Raw genomic sequence first — 19,121 nt, 5'->3', positions numbered from 1 at the left:
CGATCTTTAATGCATACAAGGACATACTCCCAGCTTCCAAGGAAGACAAAAACAACGTGATTACTTCCTGAAGCCTAGGCGATGTGTTTTGTGAAGCTCCCAGCTCACATCTTCACTGTGAAGTGGAGACGGACTGGATGGTCTCTTCAGTTTTACCAGTCTGGGAGACAGAATGCAATTAAAAAGAACCTCTGCCTGTGTGTCAGAAGATACATGTTAGTCTCAGCTCCTCAACTCTCAGATTTCCCATTCTGTAAAACTTTGATTCACCTATTCCAAAATTTTTGAGTGTCACGTTTGACTGTAGGGATGGGGGTGGGTGGGGGCTACAGCAATGAACAAGACAGACATGGCCCTCTGCTCATCCAGCTCAGAAAACCAGATGAAACCTACACTGTGGGGTGGTTCTAGTGAAGAAATTGAAGTGGACCAAATGCTGTGTAAACTATAAAGTCTAGCACAGGAGCAAAAGATGATCTCGGTTCCAATTTTTGTCAAATCCAAGAACAAAAATGTTAGCTATCCTGCTGTTTGTGAGTAAAGCCTGAGAGTGTATTTTTCACCAAACCCAGTCCACGTAGCCCTCACCTCTTCCCTACGCCTCCATGTAAAGGTAGGCTGGGATTATCTGTCCTCAGGATACACGCACTGCCAGGTTGCTGAGGTCCGGTCCCTAGCCCACTTTGACAGGTCTCCATCCGAAAACCATTAGGCAGGGAGTCAAGATGCCCGGGCTTTCCAGCAATCAAGTTACCTTGCCCAGTCACCTTCAGTTTCCACATCTGTGAAAGAGGCCCCATGTGCGAGGAAGCCACCTGTCACGGCTACTATGAAATAAGCATCATATCACTCAGCATCGGGCCTGGCTCCAGGAGGTTCCACCTCGAGCCCCGGGCCACTCCTCGGGCTGAGTGGGCACAGCGGGGCCACGTGGCCCGGTCAGGGTCCCAGCTCCAGCACTCATTTGCTAGGTGGCTCTGGGTGAGGTCACCGGGCCGCCCTACTGGTCAGTATTCGGTGGGGGGGGTTGGGGGGGGAGGGTCTGGACAGTCTCGAGACTGCCCTGGGGAGCTTCCACGTTGATTGGAGCAGACGAGGCCGACAGGTGCCAGGGACCACAGCCCCAGCAGCGGGAAAACGGCGCGCGCGCGGCGGGGAGAGTCACGTGACGCCGCGGGGGCGGGCGGGGGCGGGGCCTGGCGCGCGCGGCTCCGCGGGTGAGAGGGCGGGCGGGAAGGGGCGAGGCCTCGGGCGGGGCCGCCGGGGGGAGGCGGGCGGGCGGGGAGGAGTGGAGATGGCGGCGGCGGCGGCGGCTCAGGGGGGCGGGGGCGGGGAGCCCCGGGGAACTGATGGGGTCGGCCCGGGGGTCCCGGGGGAGGTGGAGATAGTAAAGGGGCAGCCGTTCGACGTGGGCCCGCGCTACACGCAGCTGCAGTACATCGGCGAGGGCGCGTACGGCATGGTCAGGTGAGGGGCGTTCTGGGGGAGGGGGCGTCTCTGGGGAGGGGGCGGAGAGGGGTGCTGAGAGCTCTCTGGGCCTTGCGGACTCTGAGCATCCTGAAGAAGCTGGGGCTTCAGGAGGCTGGGGAGCGTCCCAGGGAGAGGGCCTTTGAGTGCTTTCTGAGGGAGGGGGTCACTGCGTAAGGTCTCAGGAGAGGAGGTTTGGGAGCTTTGAACTGACTATTCAATAATGAAGGGTAGGGCATCTGAGTGTATGTGGGGGAGCTCTGGGGATCTTGGGGACCCCATAATCACGGGGTGAGGAGAAGAGAATTAGTCTTCTCGGGGAGGTGATATCCTTAGTGAAGAAGGAGAGAGGGTCCCCTCACTGGGGAGAGGATGCCCTGGATCATCCCCCAGTGAGGCTTGCCAAGGAGTTTGGGAAAAAAGAGCAAAGCTCAGGGCTGGGTGGGGTGGGGTGGGGCTTTGGGCCTGGGGCCAGGGACCCAGTGAGCCATGAGGGGTCCAGGAACACCTTCCTGCAACTTTTAGGAGGGGTCTGTGAGTTCTCCTATCCGCACTGGGTGCTCTGGGCCTTTGTTCATCTGGACATAGCTCTGCTGCCCAGGAACCTCCCCCTGACACCCGCCCCGGCCCTGCCTCTCCCTTCTCTCCAGTCTCTCCTCCGACTCCCTCCTTCTCACTGTATTTGCCTCATTGTCCAGTCCTCCACATCTCCCACCCCCTGGACCCGTCTTGGCTTGAGTGAGCCCATCGTGGGAAGGGGAGGATGAGGGGTCAGGGCAGCTCGAATGGAAAGGGTTGAGGAGAGGGGAAGTCAGTGAGCGGTCAGTCTCTTCCTCTGTTTGTGAAGTCACCGAAGGGCTGGCTGGCTGGCTGGTCCCCAGCTTTCTCCCTGGAGATTCCAGGCCTTCACAGCAGGAAGGAACCAGCATTGTTTATGACTGGCCAGAGCCCTCTCCTGCTCCCTCCCCGCCCTGCCAAGGCCTGGGTGGGGCCACCGGGCCTGGACACCAACATCTCTCTGGCCCTCTCAGCTCAGCTTACGACCACGTGCGCAAGACTCGAGTGGCCATCAAGAAGATCAGCCCCTTTGAGCATCAGACCTACTGCCAGCGCACGTTGCGAGAGATTCAGATTCTGCTGCGCTTCCGCCATGAGAACGTCATTGGCATCCGAGACATTCTGCGAGCACCCACCCTGGAAGCCATGAGGGATGTGTATCCTTCACCTGGGCCAGACGGCTGGCCAGGCCCAGCCTCAGAGCATGGCTGGGAGAACAGGGGCTTGTTTTCTCTTCCCTTCTTCCCAACCTCCCTCCAAACAAACCCAGTAAAGGAAACTTTCCAGCGGTCAAGAGGCCACAGTGTAAGAAGGCAGAGAGGCCTCAGATGAATCCTGGCCTGCTGCGGCCAGGCAGTGTGGCCTTGGGCAAGTCTGTTCTCTCGATCTTGGCTTCGTAGGGGGCTGGGCAAGATGAGCCCTGTGGAAGCTTTGTCCTCTGACATTGGCAATTCTGTGAGGAGATCCAGCCCCTGCCCACAGTCAGCTCTTTTGTTTAACTGATGGCAGTTCTTGTTTCTCTGGGTCCTCAGACTGGCAGGAAGGCAGGCGGGAAGAACACTGCCCTGTTTTGAGGGCCTCCTGTGAGTCTGGTGCAGCTCAAGCCGAGTGCTTTGACATTTCCTATTCTAACTCCCAACTGCCCTAGGAGATGGGTCTCAGCAGCTCCATTGCAAAGATGAGGAAACTGAGGCTTAGAAAACTGAAATAAAATCAAGTGCTTCTGTGGCTGCCTCTTCCCCTCCCCCAGACGAGAACCTGTCCCCTCTCTGGGACTTCCTGCTCAGAGTCCCACCCCAGTCACCTGTGGACTCGTACCTTGCCCAGGGAGGAACAGACCTGCCTTTGTGGCCCCCCCGACCCACACACACACATTGCTTTCCTAGTTTGTGGGTCCACTTCCTGCCTGGCTCTGTTAGGAGCTTTTACACCCATCACCTCTCCCCTGCCCCACCCACCCCCACCATCCCAGTCCTTCCCCCAAGAGTGGTGATCTGTACTGCACTGTTTGCAGCCCCCACCACAAACTGTGGGCAGGAAACTTCCACACTCACCCTCAGCTTGTCGTGTGACCTTAACCAAGTCACTGCAGCATGCCGGGCCTCTTCATCTTTAAAATAGCAGGGTTGGTCCAGGTGTTCTTGGAAGGCCCTTTTGAGGCTGACTCTGAAAGACAGCCATAACTGAGTCTTCCAGAAACAACCCACATGACGTTTATTTGTTTGTTTATGTTTAATTCTTTTTTTATCTTAGAGTATAAAAGGACATTTACTCCTCTGTCTTCGGGTGTAGGGCCAAGCCCCCGGAGTAGGAACATGCCGCTGGGAAGTTTCTCCTCATTCGTCTTGCACAAACCATCCCCATAAGGCAGGCATTTATTTTTAAGCAAACATTTATTGCCTGCCAGATGGTGTTCATACATAATCTCATTTAACCTTCTCAACAGCCATGTGGCTCAGTCTTTTATAACAGCAATACTAGTTCACATTTGCCGAACATTTACAACGTGCCAGGCACCAAGCTGGCTGCACTGCCTGGGTCATCTCTCAACTAATCTTTACCACCACTCGCTAAAAAGGATTTTTTTTCCGCTTTACAGATGAGGAAGAGAGGCGCAGACAGGGCTTGAGTTCCTAAAGTGAATGAATGAACAGTGCAGGAATGATTGACACTGGCAGGTGAACTCCAGAGTTACTGCTCTTAGCTGGGACGTTCTCCTGCTTCCCAGTTTATTATCCCCATTTTCTCAATAGGGAGACTGAGGCTACAGAACTGAGATGCTTTGCTCAGGGTCACCAGCTGAGATCCAGCAGAGGCCTTGAGTTCACCTGCTAAGTGTGGGCCTTGCCCAGCTCATGATATGAGCTGGCAGATCTGTTGAGTCCCAGGGGCATCAGCTGGAGGGATGTGAAACCTGGTCAGCAGAGTCTGTTCTTCTTAACCAACTGCCTCCCACTGCCCCCACCTGGGGGGCCTCTGGCACCCACCTCAGCTACATCGTGCAGGACCTGATGGAGACAGACCTGTACAAATTGCTCAAAAGCCAGCAGCTGAGCAACGACCATGTATGCTACTTCCTGTACCAGATCCTGCGGGGCCTGAAGTATATCCACTCCGCCAACGTGCTCCACCGGGATTTAAAGCCCTCCAACCTGCTCATCAACACCACCTGCGACCTTAAGGTCTGAGGGTTGCGTGCCTGTCTGCTTCTGCCCCTGGGGTCTCAGGCTTCAGGGTGACCAGTAGTCCCCTTCCTGCCATGGGTAGGAGAGACATGGGCGATAGGATTGGTTGGGCCCAGGAGGCCTTGAGCACTGAGCTCAGCAGCCTGGTTTGCATTCTAGATCTGTGATTTCGGTCTTGCCCGGATTGCTGATCCCGAGCATGACCACACTGGCTTCTTGACGGAATACGTGGCCACACGCTGGTACCGGGCCCCAGAGATCATGCTTAACTCCAAGGTAGGGGGCCCACCCACCCGTGAAGGGAAGAGACCGGATCCCAGAAAGCCCTGGAGCCACCTCTGAGTCCAGCACTGACCCTCATGATGCAGGAAGTGTCCCTTCTGGGCCTTGTCACATTATTCTGGTCCTTGGGCTATGGAAAGAAACTGAGGATTCACTCCCCAGGCCTCTGCCCTCTGCCTCCCTGGCTGGTGTTGACCCTAGGGTCAGGGGTGCCGGCTTGGCCCAGGAGTCCACCACTTTTCTCCTCCTCCCCAGGGCTACACCAAGTCCATCGACATCTGGTCTGTGGGCTGCATTCTGGCTGAGATGCTCTCCAACCGGCCCATCTTCCCCGGCAAGCACTACCTGGACCAGCTCAACCACATTCTGGGTAGGGGGTATTGGCCAGCTGAGTGGGAGGGAAACTTGCTTACTGGAGGTGAGATTTCTTTAGGGTCAAAGTTCCCAGGTGGCTCAGAAGGTTAAGAGTGTGCCTGCAGTGCAGGAGACCCGGGACCCATCCTTGGGTCAGGAAGATCCTCTGGAGAAGGAAATGGCAACCCAAATGGTATTCTTGCCTGGAAAATCCCATGGACGGAGGAGCCTGGCAGGCTGTATATAGTCCATGGGATCGCAAAGAGTTGGACACAACTGAGCGACTTCATTTCAGGGTCAGTGAGTCCACAGGAGTCAGGTCAAGGGGACCACCATGTGTGGTCCAGGAGCCCCTACAGCATTCACAGTGTTTCACTGAGTTACAGATACTGTCCCCATTTGATAGATGGAAAAAGCAAGGCTCCATACACCCCACACTTAGGAAGTGCTCAGGCCAGGATTTGAACCTGGGGCTGCCCGATCCAGACCCCCTGCTCTTCACCCCCATAGTATTGGCTGGGAGATAATGGTTGGCCTGGAGCAGGCTGGCGGAGGGCTCTTATTCTTGGCTCCTTCTGTTCCCGGAAGGGAGAGATTGCTCACCAAGTCACCTGCCCTACCCACAGGTATTCTGGGCTCCCCATCCCAGGAGGACCTGAATTGTATCATCAACATGAAAGCCCGAAACTACCTGCAGTCTCTGCCCTCCAAGACCAAGGTGGCCTGGGCCAAGCTTTTTCCTAAGTCAGACCCCAAAGGTGAGAGAGACTTGGGAACTTGTATAATAAAAACTGGGTGTAGAGGAAGGTACAAGAGCCCAGCGGCTTTCTGGGACACAGAGGCCTCTGGACCAACAAGCCTCTGAACACAGAGAAGCCAAGTAGTGCTTCCGAGAGCTTCTCTGACCTTCCCTTTGACCTCTGACCCCTGCACTTCTAGCTCTTGACCTGCTGGACCGGATGTTGACCTTTAACCCCAACAAACGGATCACAGTGGAAGAAGCGCTGGCTCACCCCTACCTGGAGCAGTACTATGACCCAACGGATGAGGTGGGCCAGCCACTAGTGGCAGGGCTGACAGGTGGACGGGGGTCTTCCCTCGGTCCCTGCCCTGAGCCACCCCACTTCTTTGCCACCCCAGCCAGTGGCCGAGGAACCTTTCACCTTCGACATGGAGCTGGATGATCTACCCAAGGAACGACTGAAGGAACTCATCTTCCAGGAGACAGCCCGCTTCCAGCCTGGGGTGCTGGAGGCCTCCTAACCTGGCTGGCTGCCTCTGCTCCTGGGGCCTGGTGAGTGCCTCCCCGACCCCCGCACAGATTCACCCTGCGACGAGAATGCCCAACATGCCTCCATATGGTCACAAGCCTGCTCACATCCACGAGCCACGTGTTTGGTGGCAACAGAAGGGCTAGAGCCTGCCTTGGCCACAGACCTGTGGTCCCCAGCCCCGTATGTCTCCCCCATGTCAACATCTTGCAGACTCCAGCCCCAGGTCACGAAGCGCCCCCCTCATCCACCTGAGGAAACGGAGCCAGGGTTTGGCTCCCCCAGGGCAGGCAGAGAGGCAGGGGGAGCAGTAATTGCTTTGGGAGGAGCCAGCAGCACCCAGCCTGACCCACATGCCAGGCTTTTTCTCACCTGGTGTCCAGGTCAGCAGTTCACACACCTGCGGGAACCTGGCTGGGGCTACACCCACACTATTGTGTGGCCCTCCTCTCATTTCCTGTCTGTCTTTGGCCAGCTGTAGCCTGATAACAGTAAGGCAGACACACCCGGGTTCAAAGCCCGGCTCTGCTACTTCATAAGGGCTGTGTGATATTGTGCAAGACACCTCACCTTGCCGCGCCTCAGTCTCCTGGAGACAGCCTGATAATGAGAGGAAATTCTTGCAAGACGTTTGCTTGTATCAATTCACTTAGTTCCGATAGCAGTACCTTGAAATGGGTATTAATATTACCCGCACTGACAGATAAGGAAAGCCAGCTGCATGCCACCCAGCCGCAAGGTGATAGGAGGGAAGTGAGGGTGGGGCTCAGGCAGGTCAGCCACCGGCGCTAATGGTTCCTTTCCTGCCTACCTTTTTGTCTAGGCCCTGCCTCCTGCCTGCCCCTCCCCTGCTGGACTGTTAGAAAATGGACCGTGTACCCAGCCCAGACCCCCCCGACAGCCCAGGTTGGGGTGGAGGGCGGGCCTGGCCACCTCCCTTCGCTTCGCTCAGGCGTCCTGCCTCAGGCAGGCCAACACTCCCTTCCTTTCCTCCTCCTGCCCACCTCCCCACCCCCCGCCCAGGACCTGAGGGGCTCAGGTGGCCCCAAAGCAAATTCCCCTCTGCTGCTCTGCCTCTGTCTGCCCAGCTCTCCCAGTCTCTGATAGTTCTGGAATCCAAGGGCTCTGGTTGCCCCGGACCGACTGAGGGGCGGTGGGGGAGGGGCGAGGAGGACATGAGTTGGGACTCAGGGTCAGCCCTGCCCCTCACCTCGTTAAAACCCCACCCTGTTTTCCCTGAAGGAACATTCCTAAGGCTCAAGGGCTAGTATCCCTGAGGAGCGGGGCCCCAGGTCTCAACCCCTCCCCTACAAAGCTGCCACATCTAACATCCCTGCTGCTTCCGTGTGTGGGTGAACAGAAGTGGAGGTGGGGGCCTGTGGAGCGCCCAGGGCCCCCGCCCACCCCTGTGCCTGTATCTAATATATAAATATAGAGATGTGTCTATGGATGGCCCTGGCTCTCTCTCTGTTCGCCGACGCCCTGACCCTCACCCTTGCTGCCCTGAGCGCTGACTCTCCAGCCCGATGCTTTACCCGGCATGGTGGCCTTCAGCTCCCCTGCTGGCCAGGGTTGAGGATGGGAGTGGGATCTAGACTCCTGGCCAGAGTGGGGTCTTGTTGTTCAGTCACTAATTCGTGTCCAGCTCCTTGCGACCTCATGGACTGCAGCCTGCCAGGCTCCTCTGTCTTCCACTGTCTTGCAGAGTTTGCTCCAATTCATGTCTGTTGAGTCGGGGTCAGTTCCCCCTTATTCATTGTCCTGTCCCCTCTGTGATGGCTTCCTGTCTAACTGGCTGGAGATGATTCTAGAGTGACTCAGGGACACCCTGCACACCCCCAGATTCTCTGGAAACGGCAAGGGGTGTATATATACTCTGGCAACAGGCACCAGTGGGAAGGTGGAGTGTGGTAGTGGGCCTGCCGGGGGGAGGGTTGACTTGATTTCCCTGGTGTGGCCATGGAGACAGGGAGGCTGGGCTGTGCGAAGGGCCTAGTGTGCGGGGCCCAGAGCTGCCTGGTCTCTTCTCCTGCCTCTACCCCATCCCTAGCTCAGCCCTGCACTCTGGCCTCCAGCCAGCAGCAGGCTCAGCAGGTCCCTAGGGGTGTGGTGGCGGCCGGTGGTGGAGTCAGCCTACATCAGCCAAGCAGTCAGTGAAGCAGCACAGTCCACCGGGAAAAGCTGAGCTCCACGGCTGCCGGAGCCTGGAGAGGCGGCGTGGCCATGAGCCCTCTGCTCTACTACGCCCTGCCCGCCCTGGGCAGCTATGTCATGCTGTCCTTCTTCTTCCTGCGCCGACCTCGCCTGCTGCACACACCGTGGGTTCCAGCCTTCCGTCCCCACCTGGGGGCCCACCGCGGAGGTGAGCTGGGCTGGGATAGGCACGGGGTGGCCACTCCTGAGGATGGAGTGAGGACTGCGAGGCAGGTGGGCAGCAGAGAGGGCTAGGTCCCAAGGGCAGGATGTTAAAGGGAGGGCAGAGTTCAAGGTAGGCGGAGATAAGGATGGCAGGGCAAGAGATTGAATAGGGAAAAAGGAGCCTTTCAACCTGTCCTGACTGGAAGTGATGAGGCAAGGGGCAGGGGGTGTGGGGGAGGGAGGCCAGGCCCCAGGAACCCACGCCAGCTGCCCCATACAGGGTCTGGAGAGCGCCTGGAGAACACCATGGAGGCCATGGAGAAGTGAGTCCACCTGCCCAGCCATGCTGCTGGGTAAGGTTGTGCCAGCTGTGTGAGGCATGATGCTAAGGGGTGCCATCCACTTCCTGATCTGGGTGACTGGAGCCCCTGGGAGTTGCGCAGTGCACTGCCTGCACATCTGGCCAGACCTGATGTTCCCCTCAGCCTCCCCACCACCCTGCTATCTGGCTCATCCCTGTCCCCCAGCCACTTACTGACCTTCGCTCTCGTAGCTCCATGGCCCAGCGAGCGGACCTCCTGGAGCTCGATTGCCACCTGACTCGGGATGGCGTGGTGGTGGTGTCACACGACAAAAACCTGTTCCGCCAGACAGGTGTGAACAGGGACGTGGGCAGCCTGAACTTTGAGGTGGGCTTTGCCGCAGCCCCCCACTGTGCCCAGAGAACCAACCCCCCCTCCACGCCCCTCCTGGTGACTTGCTCCCTGCTCTCCCTAGGACCTGCCCCTCTTAAAGGAAGAGCTAGAGGTCTACTTCTCACCAGGCAAGAACGTGGGCTGCGAGCGCTGGGCTGCGCCTACTGTAGTGGGGTCCCCGCCTCAACCTCCTGCCTCCTCTTCTCCTCTGGGACCCACCCCCTGCCCCTGGGCTCTCGTCCCCACCCCAGCAATTCTCCTCCCATCCTTCTCCCCACCACCCCCAGGCCACTTTGCACGCGGGGCCGACCGGCACATGGTGCGTCTGGAGGACTTGTTCCGGAGGTTCCCGCAGACGCCCATGAGTGTGGAAGTCAAAGAGCGAAATGAAGAGCTCATTCACAAGGTGGTGGTGCAGGCAGGGCTGGGCGCAGGCCCAGGGCTGGACGGAGGCCTGACTCCCCCTCCCCTCCCCGTCCTCCTCCCAGATAGCAGGCCTGGTGAGGCACTATGACCGCAATGAAATCACCATCTGGGCCTCGGAGAAGAGCTCCATCATGAAGAAATGCAAGGCTGCTGTGAGTCCCCATCCCTCTCTGCACCTCTGTGCCTCCCCAGGCAGCCTAGGCCAGGGGGGTCTGGGGGTGCTGGAGGAGCCCTGAGCAGAGTCTCCAGGGATAGGGCTGGGGGAGGCAGGGGAAGTGTGTGAGCAGAGTCATTCCAGAGGGGCAGGGCTTGGAACGCTGGGCCGAGATGTGGCTTTGCTCCTGCAGGTGGTAGGGTTTCCTGAATGTCAAAAATTGTTTCCCCCGCAGCCCAAGCCTCCTCTCTGTTCCCCCTGGAGCAGATTGATCCCCCTCCTTACTTCCTCTTGCCTCCTAGAACCCTGAGATGCCCACCTCCTTCACACTGAGCCGAGGGTTCTGGGTGCTGCTGTTTTATTACCTGGGGCTGCTGCCCTTCATCTCCATCCCCGAGAAGTTCCTCATCTGCTTCCTGCCGACCATCATCAACAGGTACCTACTAGGTCCCCATCTATCTTCCAAATCCTCCCCCAGGCTTCTGGCCCCAGAAACCTAAAATTAACACACTGCTAATCAACTCTACTGTGATATAAAATTAAGTTTCAAAAAAAGAGAAATATCCCCCACCTCAAACCTGATTGTGCAGGGCCCCATGTAAAGCAGGAGATCCCAATGTCCCCAGATCCCTGACTACCCTCAAGGATCACCCACAGGGGCTTTTGAAGATAATGGTTCTCACCAAGCATTCATGAATACCAACCCCTCCAAAAAACTTCTATGTAAATATGTGATAATGTGGATGGAGTTTTAGGACAAGGGTGCATTTCTTCATCCATTCATCCAACAAATATCTTGAATGCCTACTCTGTTTCACGTGCACTTGCACTAGTAAATAAGACGAATGTGAGTGGGGTAGGGCCCTCCACGAGCTTACAGTCTGCTTGGGGAGATAGTTATTAATTATAGCATCACTCTCTGATTCTCAAACAGAAAGGCATTTTCCTGCCTGGAGATAAGGATTAACAAAGTAACAGCTGAGCAAAGTAGCAGGAATTTGGATACTTTGCCAGCTCTCCCCTGGGACCCTTCCTTTGCCTTCTGAGCCCTCTCTGTAGCTGTCCCAGTGCTTTCTATTCTCCTCTGTTGTCTTCAGGGAAGCTCCCAGCCAACCCCCCACCCCCACCCCCCATCCCACAAAGACATCATTTTACTGCAGAACTTGGTGTATATCACGTTTTATCCAGGGTTTGCAAGGTGTTTCCACATCCTTTAGTTTATTTGAGCCTTACCTCTTACCACCCCCAGGAGATACAGGAATCATGACCCCACAGGACCCATGGAGGATCTGAGGCTCAGAGAGGTTCTGTAATTTGCCCAAGGTCACACAGCACACAGACCCTGCTCCGGAGCACTGTAACAGCCTCTAAAGTCAGAGTGGGGCAATCAGGGACCAATAGCTGACCTGCGAAGTGCTTGAAATTGGTCAGCCCTAACCATGAGGAACTCCAGACCGCCTGTCCAGTCTGGGAATCTTGCTGGGTCGTGGCCCCAGCCCCACCATGGATGGGCTGTGTGACGTCAGGCAGGTCACTTTCGTTCTCTTAAGTGTCTGTTTTGTAAAACAGTGAGGGCAGAGGCATACCCTCAAAGCCACCGAGCAGTGGGTGACTTATTCCTCTGCGCAACCACAGAGGTTCTTCCAGAAGGAGTGCGGTGAGACTGCTCGAAGGGTCACTACCACCCCACCCCACCCCACCCCTGTGACAGAGAGAGACCCCAGGGGCTGACCACACCACCACTTCTCCACAGGACCTACTTCCCGTTTTCCCGCTCAGGGCTGAATCAACTGGCGGCCGTGGTTGCCAAATGGTGAGGTGGGCGAGAAGGCTGGGTGGGGTGTCCCCACAGAGACCCGTCACCGCCCTTCCACTTAGTCCCCTCTCATCATGACCTTTGTGACCCTGCTCCCCTCCAGGCTCATCATGCGGAAGAGTCTGATCCAACACCTGCAGCAGCGAGGGGTGCAGGTGAGCGAGTGGTTGTTCATAGCGTGGGCCTGCTGGCTCTGCTTCTGACTGGCTGGGTCACTTGGCAGGTCACTGAGTCTCGGTTTCTTCAACTGTAAAATGGGGATAATGATGTTTTAAACTCCTGTGGCTATGTAGGCGATACCTAGTAAGTGCTTGGTAAAGGCTAGTCATTGTGATGGTGATGGTGTATGGAACTGTCCTGATCCCTGATGAAGGGGGCTGGGAAGAGACCAGGGGGTCCAGGGAAAGATCAGATCAGCCCACCCGATCCTGTCCCCAAGCATCAGCTCTGACCAGGTAATTTAAGTAGCAAGCCTTGGTTGAGAACTGACTGTGTTCAGACCACAGGCACTGTGGTCCTGGGGAAGGAGCAGAGAGCGTACCATCAGGGGCAGGAGAGGAAAAGTAGGCATTACAGGGGCAGCCAGTGGGCAGAAAGGGGACAGAGTGCTGTCACCTGTCGGGCCAGAGAGGAGCTTCTAGAAGAAACGAGGAGCCGGCTCGCAGGGAGAGAAAGGGGAGAGTGTCTTGGCAGGAAGCTCAGTGTGTGGGAAGGTCAGGAGAAGCAAGAGGCCCGCAGAGGAACTGAGGGGTCCCACCAGCCTGCAGTCTGGAGAAAGTGGCACCAGGGACCTGGAGAAGGTAGCCCGGGAACCTCAGCGAAGAACTCAGAATTCAACCCAAAGGGAAGGGATGTTTTTGAGGGCCGTAAGCAGGGGAGAGACCTGATTCAATGGAGCCTTGTCGAGTGAGGGTCACTCCAGCCAGCCACCACGTGGAGGAGGGATTGTGAGGGCCAATGTGGAGGCAGTCACTGGGTAGCTGATGCTGCCACTGATGGGACTGGGGCTTAGGTGGCAGCAGCGAGGATGGATGGAAGGGTTAAGTCACAGACAGGCCCAGACTCGGCCACTGATTGGATGTGGGGGTAAGTGAGGCCTGGGGATGACATAGCTCTTTCAGATTAGGCTGCCTGCTCTGCCATCTTCACTGTAAGTCCGGACAGTTGGACTGTCACTCTGATTTGTCAAAATAAGAAACTGAGAGGTCCAGCCAGTGACTTAGCCCAGGCTACAGATACCGTCTCCACCTGCTTCAGGGCCCACAGGAGAGGACTCAGGAGGCAGGGAAGATACAATCTGAGCAGCAGCAGATAGGGGCAGGTTGGGAGATATGGGCAGGCTGGTAAATGTTCCACTACTAACTTGGGGATGTGGGGGGAGGGAAGCCTTGATTTGAACATTAGGTAATTTCCTTGCTGTATACACTCCCACCTTGGCGGATTTCAGCCTACCAACATGAATTCAGTGAACGGAGTTGGGAAGAGATATATCATGTGGTAGCATGATACATTATATAGCATTTCCATCTTACACATTCGATAGAGGTAGGTGACTTCCAGAACATGGAATCAAATGTAGTAATCAGGAAGTGATGAGTTTTGAGTGTTTATTACCTTTGTTTTGAATATAATTTATTGAATCGTAAGTTTATATAATACTTAATAATGACTGAGTTTAGACTTCCCTGGTGGTCCAGTGGTTGAGACTCGGCACTTCCACTGCAGGGGTGTGGGTTCAATCCCTGGTTGAGGAACTGGAGATGCCCCCACGCCCTGCCAAAAAAAAAGGAGGCTGTGTTTAATAACCAGTTTGCAAAATTCCGGAAAATGTAAGGATCAGCTCCAGCGTCTGGATACAAGGGGGAGTGCCCGGTAGTTGTTGGGAAACTTCAAGCTCCTCCCTCCCCCCAGGTGGTATTTTGGTGCCTTAATGAAGAGTCAGACTTCGAAGCAGCCTTCAACCTGGGGGCCACTGGCGTCATAACTGATTACCCAACAGCCCTGAGGTGCTACCTGGACAGCCGTGGACCACCTGCCCTAGCCTCCTAACCTAGAGGTTCCTCACCCTCTCCTCTGTTTCTCTTCCCCAATAAATATATTCTTCTCAGTCACGTTCTTGTGCTTGAGGGGACGGGGGTGGGGGTGGGTAGATTTTAGAAGACTACAAAGATGGCAGCTTGTGACGGAAGAGGCCAGCTGAGGGCCACAATCTGAGGCCCTCAACCACCCTGAGCCACTGGTTCCACGACATTCCAGTTTGAGAGTAATGCCACACCCTGTGCCAACCTGGCCTCCACTATACTCAGGAATGTCCCTTGCAAGGCCCCCTGCACCTTCAGAGCCACAGACAATGGGCCCATTCTCCTGAGGACATTAAGAGCCCCAAGCACGCAGCAAAGGCCCTGACTTGCCCCAACGAGCCTACCTCACCTGGTTTCAGAGGATGGGCATGGCTGCCCATCTGCTACCTTAGCCATTCCAGTGTTCCATTCCCAGGTCTCCCACTCCAGAAGCTTCTCCAATTCCTCCACCCCCTGGAGCCCTACTACCCTATTCATTTAATGAATCACATATTTCACAAAGATTATCAACTATAAGCCAGACTGGGTACTGGGACCAAGGCAAGGAACAAGACAAGTCTAATATGGCAGACATGTTTAAACATTTTCATTTTAAACCCAGTTCGGAGGTGAGAAAGGGGAAGACAGCTAACCCAGCCTGATAACCCTGCAGGGCATCCGAGGAGGCTGCCTGGAAGAGGGGATGCACAACAGTAGGAATGGTCTTGTTCTGAGGCTCTGGCTCCCGGGGTTCTAACATGGATGGATACCTTTAGCTCTTCCCATCCGAGAGTCTGTCCCTAGTGCTATAGCAAGAACCATGGACCAAAGTGAGAATCTCAACTTCACCTCTTTATCAGCTGGATAAGCTTTGGAGAGCTGTTGGACCTCTGTGGACCTCAGCTCCCGGGGAAAATGGAAACAATAGCAGAAGCTACCTCCTCTGATTCCTGTGGGGTTTAAGGGAGTATGCATGAGCAGTGGGTAAACGTTTGCAGATAATTATGACTATTGTTTCCCGGGGCCGTGCGTCCACTCCAGACACCATCTTCTTCCTAATGCTAGGTCAGGTCAGGTATCTCAGATCCTCACCCCTTCGAGGACCGCGGGAGGCCAGGTGGGCGACCAGGCCAGGGCCGTGGGGCAGGCCGGCTGGGTTTCGGGCCGCAGCCGCATTTCCGGGCCGGCCTGGGCCGGGAGCAGGGGGAAGGGCAGCCCAGGCCTGCGCTGGCCACTGTGTGACGCGCCCCCTCATTTGCATACTGCACGCCGATTGGTCACGGCGGCCGCCGGGACCAGAGGCCGGCCCCCTCCCCCTCCCGCCGCAGCGGCGGCAGCAGCTGGTGTCGGTGTAAACAAGTCGCGGCGGCTGCGAACCCGGGCCGCGGGGGACGGCGCCCACCAGGAGCGCCCCCCTCTCCCAGGCCAGGCCACCTCGGCGGACCGGACCCCCGCGCGCCCAGGCGAGGTGAGGACCGCATCGTCAGGGCTGCGCGTCTCCCCGCGCCCCCGCCCCGGCGGCGAGGACTGCCCCTTCCCTCGGCGCCCGCCCCCCACCCCTGCTCCCCAGGTGAGCCCCGGGGTCTCAGGTAAGGCTCCGCGATAGAGGTAAGATCCCCTTGGCATAGGCAAGGCCTCAGCGCCCCCGGGTAAGAGCCGCTCCCCTCCTAGATGACCCTCCACCCTCAGTGAGGCCTCCTGCCTTCTCCAGGTGAGGGATCCTCTCCCCAGGTGAACTCTCTGGACTTCAAGGGAAGTCGCCCCCAACCCCTGCAGTTCAGATGAGGTCGTAAGGACCATACAATCCCCAACCCCTTGCAAGCTCCTCCTAAACGGAGAACTGACAGTCATCTATTCTGGAGCCCCTTCCTCCAGTTTCAATTGCTAGGTCAGCAGGGGTGAGGCCGAAAGCAGGTGGGTGACTCATTTGGGGCTCCTCCTAGCCTCAGTTTCCCCATTGATGCAACTTGAGGCCTCCTCCGTGAGTCAAATTGAGAGCTCTGGCCCCTGGAGAGGCTGCTGGCTCTGGGGAGAGAAGACAGCAGCCAAGTGTGACAGAGAGAGTCCCTGTGGCCCAGGGCGTGCCTGCATGTGTGTAGCCGGGGTCCTGACAGCCCACTCCATCCCCTGCAGGCACTGGGCTCCCTCTGCTCCCCGTGGGCCGCTCCCCGCGTGGGGCCACTGCCCTCGGCCCCCGCCATGGTGCGGATTTCAAAGCCCAAGACGTTTCAGGCCTACCTGGATGATTGTCACCGGAGGTATAGCTGTGCCCACTGCCGCGCTCACCTGGCCAACCACGACGACCTCATCTCCAAGGTAACCAGGTCACAGCTGGGGCTGGAATGGGAGACTAGAGGGGCTGCCTGGCAGCTTCCCACCAGTAGCCCTGACAGCCCTTCCCTCTCTCCCTCCCACTCTTTAGTCCTTCCAGGGCAGTCAGGGGCGAGCCTACCTCTTCAACTCTGTGTGAGTATCCACTCTCCCATCTTCTTTTCTCTGACCTCTGTTGTGAGTTGTGACCCCTGCCATCATACTGACACTCTCAAGAGTCTCCTGGTTTGGGTAGGAAGCTGTGCTTCCCCTTCTCTTGAGTGCTAAGGACAGATACAGTTGGATCCAAGCTAGAGGGGGGCTTTGTGATGGAGGGACCCTCCCTGGGACTGCTCCTGTGTCCCCACAGGGTGAACGTGGGCTGCGGGCCAGCCGAGGAGCGGGTGCTGCTGACAGGCCTCCATGCCGTTGCTGACATCCATTGTGAAAACTGCAAGACCACTTTGGGCTGGAAATATGTGAGTCAGTGACCTCTGACCTCAGGCTAGCCTTTGACCTGACCTCACATCACCTCCTCCTCACAAGCAGTCATCTGGTAATCTTTCAGGGTGTACAGGTCCAAATCACCCAAGTCAAACTTATCTTTTCACCCCTTGACAATGTTCTCTCCTCTCACATCCTACAAGGGCTTTTAAGGTTTTTCTCTTAACTCATCCTTCTCCTTGCAGCCACGAGCATTCCCATTTTTGAGATGAGGATATAATCAGAATGACTGTTTATTGAATACTTATGTGCCAGACACTGTTATATGCTTGGCATATCTTATCTCATTCACTCATTACAGCAATCCTGTAGGTAGTCTGTTATTATCTCCACTTTATAGAAGAAGAAAGGAAGGCCCAGAGATGTTAGGTAACTTCCCCAAGGTCACACAGCTGGTAAGTAACGGAACAGGGATCAGAATCCTCATTTTTTCTCTCTCTCTTTTTTAAACTTAAAACCCTTGACCCCCAGCTTCCTATTGCCATTCAGAGGATCAGAGAAGCTGCCCAAAACCCAACAGCAACATAGAGTTTGGGTCCATGAGCCTCCTTTTCCACTGCCCTCATTGCCACTGCGGTTGTTCAGTGTCTGATTTCACTATCCTCTCATTTCCTTATCGGTAGTGAAAGATAAAGGGACCCCCCTGACACCCAGGGTTGTTATGGGGATCAGATTAGATGCAGCAAAAGGAGATGCTCTTGGGAAATTGCAAGGGACAGGAATCCTCGGGCATCTCCTGGGGCTGTAGTGCCTCTGGGAGGTGAATGCCCTAGGCAGAGACAGAACCCTGCCCTGAGTTAGTCCCTGGCCCTGCCACAGATTTGCTCTGTGTTCCTGGACAGGTGGTTTGCCCCCTCTGGACCTCTGTAAAATAAAGAAGTGGCCTAATCCAGAGGTCAAAAATTCAAGTGCTTGCAGGGCCAAGCAGATTCTGCGGATCTGCAAAAGGGGCAATGTAGGTCTCCAGAGGGGGACATTCTGGTCAAATGGAATGAGCATGGCCTTCCCCATGTTTTAGTATTTGAAAGCTATTTTTATTAAACTCTGTTGGTTGAACAAAACATATGCATAGGCCAAAATTGGTCCTGAGGCTACCAGTTTGTATTCCCTGGAACTTTTGAGAAGCTTCCATATCCTCTCTATTGGAGCCAACATTAGTATTAATACTTGAAAAGTACCTGTCACTCAGAGAGTTCTGTCTATCCCCTATTAGTGAGATACCTGGCCCTGCCATTTACCAGCTCTGTGTCTGTGGGGAGGTGGCTTGGTTTCTTGGGTGATAGTTTCCTCATATGTAAAATGGGGCTCATCATATCCACTCCCCAACCCCTACCCTTTTGGTTAGGCCCTGCCCTACCTCCAAGCATAACAGCCTCTTCCCTCCTTTCAGGAACAGGCCTTCGAGAGCAGCCAGAAGTACAAAGAGGGGAAGTACATCATTGAACTCAACCACATGATCAAAGACAACGGCTGGGACTGACCCCCTGCTCCTGACGCATGTGGCGCCAGCCCGGCCTGGCCGCCAGGGGGCGCCACTGGCTTCCCTTCACCCAAACGGAGCTCTGGACCCTCAGGCCCCCTACAGAGGAAGGATCCAGCTCCTGTACATATATTTTATTGCATGCACTGTGACCTTGGGGGGAGATCGGAAGGTGGACAAAGTGGACGACACCCCCGCACCTCCCTGCGATCTGGCTGGCTTGGATCTCGTTTTTAAGCCCCTTCCTACCCCGCCTGCCCTCTAGATATGGCCTGTGTGCTGCTCTCTTGGCCCCAGTGCACCATCTGCCCCGTGACGTTCTCCTCCCATCGGGCCCCTCTTACCCCACGCGTGTCTGCTCCCCTTGTTCTGTAGCGTTTGTACATAATAAAACAATGGAGTGGAGACAGCCCCAGGCTCATGTGGAATCCGGGAAGGGGGTACTCAGATGCGAATTCCTGCCTCTATAGACCTGTTCCCCTTTGAGTCCCCGAGGCATGGGGTAGGCACGGCGGCAAAGCTGGGAGCCTTCGCTCCTGAGACTCAGCTGTTTTCTCTAGCACCCGCGGCAGATCTCACTGCCGGCAGAGATCCCGGAGCCCTTTCTAGCTCGTTAGGCCTTGACCTCAGCTGATCGGCATCTTCTCAGCCTAAGCGTTTTGACGCCGCCTAGGGGCAGCTCTCCTGGGAGGCAACCGCGCG

General features: G+C 56.2%; 3 protein-coding genes across 4 annotated transcripts; all 3 read left to right on the top strand.

Moving 5' to 3' along the window:
• Positions 1–1,288: 1,288 nt before the first annotated feature.
• Positions 1,289–8,066, top strand: MAPK3 (mitogen-activated protein kinase 3). Its single transcript, XM_052636409.1, has 9 exons — positions 1,289–1,467; positions 2,499–2,681; positions 4,517–4,706; positions 4,869–4,985; positions 5,247–5,361; positions 5,972–6,103; positions 6,285–6,394; positions 6,486–6,639; positions 7,440–8,066. The coding sequence occupies exons 1-8, from the start codon at positions 1,295–1,297 to the stop codon at positions 6,606–6,608; spliced, it is 1,143 nt and encodes a 380-aa protein (XP_052492369.1). The 5' UTR covers positions 1,289–1,294; the 3' UTR covers positions 6,609–6,639; positions 7,440–8,066.
• A 102-nt stretch (positions 8,067–8,168) lies between these two features.
• GDPD3 (glycerophosphodiester phosphodiesterase domain containing 3) lies at positions 8,169–14,122 on the top strand. Of its 2 annotated transcripts, XM_052636411.1 has the most exons (10): positions 8,169–8,978; positions 9,255–9,297; positions 9,528–9,663; positions 9,752–9,797; positions 9,957–10,075; positions 10,158–10,247; positions 10,552–10,685; positions 12,003–12,062; positions 12,169–12,220; positions 13,977–14,122. In XM_052636411.1, the coding sequence occupies exons 1-10, from the start codon at positions 8,840–8,842 to the stop codon at positions 14,112–14,114; spliced, it is 957 nt and encodes a 318-aa protein (XP_052492371.1). In that variant the 5' UTR covers positions 8,169–8,839; the 3' UTR covers positions 14,115–14,122. The 2 variants fall into 2 exon arrangements, with proteins under 2 accessions (XP_052492371.1, XP_052492370.1); XM_052636410.1 differs by having other exon boundaries at positions 9,752–10,075.
• A 2,092-nt stretch (positions 14,123–16,214) lies between these two features.
• On the top strand, positions 16,215–18,829 carry YPEL3 (yippee like 3). The gene is given in 5 exon segments (XM_052636412.1): positions 16,215–16,251; positions 16,254–16,441; positions 16,548–16,591; positions 16,806–16,914; positions 18,330–18,829. Coding segments are annotated over 5 exon segments (468 nt in total). The 3' UTR covers positions 18,420–18,829.
• Positions 18,830–19,121: the final 292 nt, after the last annotated feature.

Source organism: Budorcas taxicolor, chromosome 2 (genome assembly GCF_023091745.1).
Source record: "Budorcas taxicolor isolate Tak-1 chromosome 2, Takin1.1, whole genome shotgun sequence".
Lineage (NCBI taxonomy): Eukaryota > Metazoa > Chordata > Mammalia > Artiodactyla > Bovidae > Budorcas > Budorcas taxicolor.
Note: the sequence above shows the minus strand (reverse complement) of the source record. Positions and strands in the feature narration are given on the sequence as shown.